General features: G+C 41.7%; 1 protein-coding gene across 1 annotated transcript; it reads left to right on the top strand.

Annotated features, from left to right (window-relative positions):
* The first annotated feature begins 276 nt into the window (after positions 1–276).
* Positions 277–2081, top strand: LOC107061116 (uncharacterized). The gene is made up of 3 exons (XM_015309901.1): positions 277–682; positions 745–1587; positions 1813–2081. Exons 1-3 carry the CDS (start codon positions 277–279, stop codon positions 2079–2081), a joined length of 1518 nt encoding a protein of 505 aa, XP_015165387.1.
* Positions 2082–4140: the final 2059 nt, after the last annotated feature.

Below are 4140 nucleotides of genomic sequence, written 5' to 3'. Positions count from 1 at the left end.
TGAAGTCACCAGCATAACACTCCATCTCATACATTCAAGGGGCCTATACGGAGGATTGGATCATGAAGATTCACATGAACATATCCAAAGCTTTTTGGATGTATGTGCCCCATTTTCATTCCAAAATTGATCACACGAAGACATTAAGTTTCGCTTATTCCCATTGTTACTAACAGGAGCTTCCACTACGTGGTTGTCTGAGCTTCCCAAAAGTTTTATCACATCATGGAAAGAATTAGTCACTGCTTTCCACAATAGATTCTTTCCCCGTCAAAAATGATGAAGTTGAGAAACGACATTCAGAATTTCAAACAAAAAGCGAGTGAACCAATTCATGAGTCGTGGATTAGATATAAGAGGTCTCTGCGGAAATGCCCAACACATGGGCTGCCAAGTAACTTGCTACTCCAATATTTTTACCGAAGTCTTGATTCAGTCAACAAAGGGATAGCTGATCAATTGGTCCAAGGCGGCATAATGCTACAACCCTTTGAGGTGGCTTCATTTCTCCTAGATGGTATGGTGAGAGTAAATCAAGCTTGGTACGCCAAAGAAGATCAAGTCTCTCATCTGTGTTTCAGTCTGACGCAAGAGCAACTCGATAAAGAAAAAGAGAGGGATGAAAACATCAAAAAGATGTTGTCACAGATGGAAGATCTACAAGAGCACAGGAAAGGCAACTGTAAAGTGTTTCGCGCAGAGGGGGTTCTTTTTTTGATAACTTGAAATTGGGAGGGACTCAAGGTCGGAACCACAGAAGGAATGAAGAGGGTTTCCACCTGCACTATCAATCACGGGTTGGAAATCAAGGTTGGAACCACCCTAGAGGTGAAGGACCTTGGCGATATTTCCAAGAGTTGACTGAGCATGACGATTGTGAAGAATACCAAACTCAATTGAGTGACTTCCCGACATCAAGGGGGAGCGACAGCAGCCCTAGGGTGAATGATCTACTGACAAAAATTCTTGAGAAAGTTGAAGGTTCTGATGATTTGCTAAAGGGAATGAGAGATGATTTTTCTTTACTAAATAGCAAGGTGAACTCTCATGCTAATGCCATCAAGATGCTAGAAGGTCAATTGAATCTCTTATCGGCTCAACTAACAACCAAGATGTCAAAGGAAAATGAGGAAGAAGAGCTAGCTATAATTACCCGTAGCGGGAAGATAGCGATAGGTAACGAAGGAGAAGAACGTGAAGAAAATCAGGGTGAGGAAGAAGCAGAAGTTACCGATCATCAAAACATCGGCAAGAAAGCACAAGAAGAAATGAATCAACACAATGAGACTTCAAAAATAATACAACCCTTACCCAAAATACATCCACATTTTCCCCATCGTTTGAAAAAGAAGAATGAAGATGAGAGGTTTAAAATATTCTTGTCTGTGTTCAAGAAATTGTCCATCAACCTTCCTTTGGTGGAAGCATTGCTGGAGATGCCAGGATATGCTAAATTCATGAAAGAGTTAGTCACCAAGAAGAGGATCTTGGATTATGAAACGATTGAAGTACCTCATAGTTGCAGTGCGATCATGACAAATGAGTTAATCACTAAAAGGGACGACCCTGGTGCTTTCACCATCCCATGTACTATTGGAATGCTCCAATTTGCCAAGGATTTATGTGACCTAGGAGCAAGCATCAACCTGATGCCATACGCCATATACAAGCAACTTGGATTGGGAGAACCAAAGGCATCTACCATGAGACTTCTCATGGCAGATTGATCGATCAAGAATCCTATTGGGATCCTCTACGATATCTTGGTCAAAATGGATTGATTTATATTTCCAGCTGACTTTGTGATTTTAGATTGTGACATTGATGTTGAGGTCCCCATTATTTTGGGAAGGCCATTCTTAGCAACTGGCAGAGTATTAGTGGATGTTGAAATCGGCAAGTTGAAATTCCGTGTGAATGACAATGAGGTAACTTTTAACATCTGCAAGTCCATGAAGCAACCAAGTGATATCCATGTAGTGTCTACTGAAGATGTTATAGATGAGGCAGTGGCAAGTGTGAGCCATCTGCTGCGCAAGAATGAGCCTCTTGAGTCAATACTTGCAAATCATGACGATTAAGAAATTTAGGAATATGATGAAATGATCGCAGCCCTAACAGGGTTAGGAGTGCATGCACGAAATCCAATTAAGTTGGATATCGACCTAAAAAACCGATGCAGCCCACCTGCAAAGCCATCAGTTAAAGAGCCGCCAACTCTAGAGCTAAAAGTACTCCCATCCTATCTCAAGTATGTTTTCTTGGGAACTAACAACACTCTGTCAGTGATTATCGCAACAAATCTGAGTGAAAGGCAGGTAAAAGTGCTTGTTGAAGTACTGCAGAAGCACATAAAAGCGATCGGATGGACCATAGCTGATATCGTAGGCATTTCGCCCGGTATCTGCACCCATAAGATTCGGCTGGACATTGAATGCAGACCTAGTGTTGAGCATCAGCGAAGGTTGAACCTCCCGATGCAAGAGGTAGTAAAAAAGGAGATCATCAAGTGGCTTGATGCTGGAGTAATCTATCCGATTTCAGACAACAAATGGGTCAGCTCAGTGCAATGCGTACCAAAAAAGGGTGGCATAACAGTGGTCCCAAATGCTAAAAGGAGAGCTTGTGCCGACTAGACCTGTAACATGATGGAGGGTGTGCATGGATTATCGAAAGCTAAATTCATGTACTGAAAAAAACCATTTTCCAATGCCCTTCATGGACCAGATGCTTGACAGGTTATCAGAGAGAGGCTGGTATTGTTTTTGGATGGATACTCTAGATACAACCAGATATCAATCGCACCAGAAGATCAAGAGAAAACTAATTTCACATGCCCTTATGGTACCTTTGCATTCAAAAGGATGCCATTCGGACTTTGTAATGCACCGGCAACTTTTCAACGATGCATGTTGTCCATCTTTGCAGATATGGTTGAGGACTCTCTGGAAGTTTTCATGGATGATTTCTCGATCGTGGGGGACACATTCGAAGAATGCTTGACACATTTAGAGCGAGTTCTTCAAAGGTGTGTGGAAACTAATCTAGTCCTAAATTGGGAGAAATACCATTTCATGGTGAAAGAAGGCATTGTTCTTGGGCATAAAATGTCGCAGCAAGGGTTGGAAGTTGACAAAGAAAAAATGGAAGTTATCGAGAAACTACCACCGCCGATCTCAGTAAAGGGGATTTGCAGTTTCTTGGGTCATGCAGGCTTCTACCAGAGATTCATTAAGGATTTCTCAAAGATTGCACAACCATTGTGCAAACTCTTAGAGAAGGAAGTGAAATTCTACTTTGATGACGTTTGTATGGCAACATTTAAATGTTTGAAGGGGAAATTGATATCCACACCAGTTATCATCAGCCCCAATTGATCAGAACCATTCGAAGTGATGTGTGATGCGAGTGGTGTGGCATTAGGTGTAGTGTTGGGACAAAAGCGTACCAAACTGTTTCACCCAATCTATTACGCAAGCAAGACTCTAAATAGTGCCCAGCGAAATTACACAGTCACTGAACAAGAGTTGCTAGTAGTGGTCTATGCTTTCGAAAAGTTTCGAGCATACTTGCTAGGCACTAAAGTAGTTGTTCATACAGACCATGCAGCACTCCGATACCTCATGGCAAAAAAGGACGCGAAGCCAAGACTGATAAGATGGGTGCTACTCTTGCAAGAATTCAATTTGGAGTAAAAGATCGAAAAGGTTGCGAGAATCAAGTTGCAGATCACCTATCACGGTTAGAGAATAAAGCAGGTATTGAGCAGGAAAAAGAGATAAATGACTCATTCCTAGAGGAGCATATATTTACACTGTCACTCACACACGTACCATGGTATGCTGACTTTGCAAACTACATCGTATGTGGGTTGATTCCCGATGAGTTAAACTCTTACCAACGATAGAGGTTTCTATTTGATGTTAAAAGATACTTCTGGGACAAGCCATACTTATTTCGGGAATGTGCTGATCATGTCATAAGAAGGTGTGTTCCGAAAGAAGAATCAACAGACATCCTCCATGCCTGCCACACATCATATCATATTGGAAACTGGAGCGCAACAAAGATTTTCCAAAGTGGTTATTATGGGCCTTCTCTTTACAAAGATGCCCACGATTTTGCAAAGAGATGTCCTCA

Source organism: Solanum tuberosum, unplaced genomic scaffold, assembly GCF_000226075.1.
Source record: "Solanum tuberosum cultivar DM 1-3 516 R44 unplaced genomic scaffold, SolTub_3.0 scf00109, whole genome shotgun sequence".
Lineage (NCBI taxonomy): Eukaryota > Viridiplantae > Streptophyta > Magnoliopsida > Solanales > Solanaceae > Solanum > Solanum tuberosum.
This window is presented reverse-complemented; position numbering and strand designations above follow the sequence as displayed.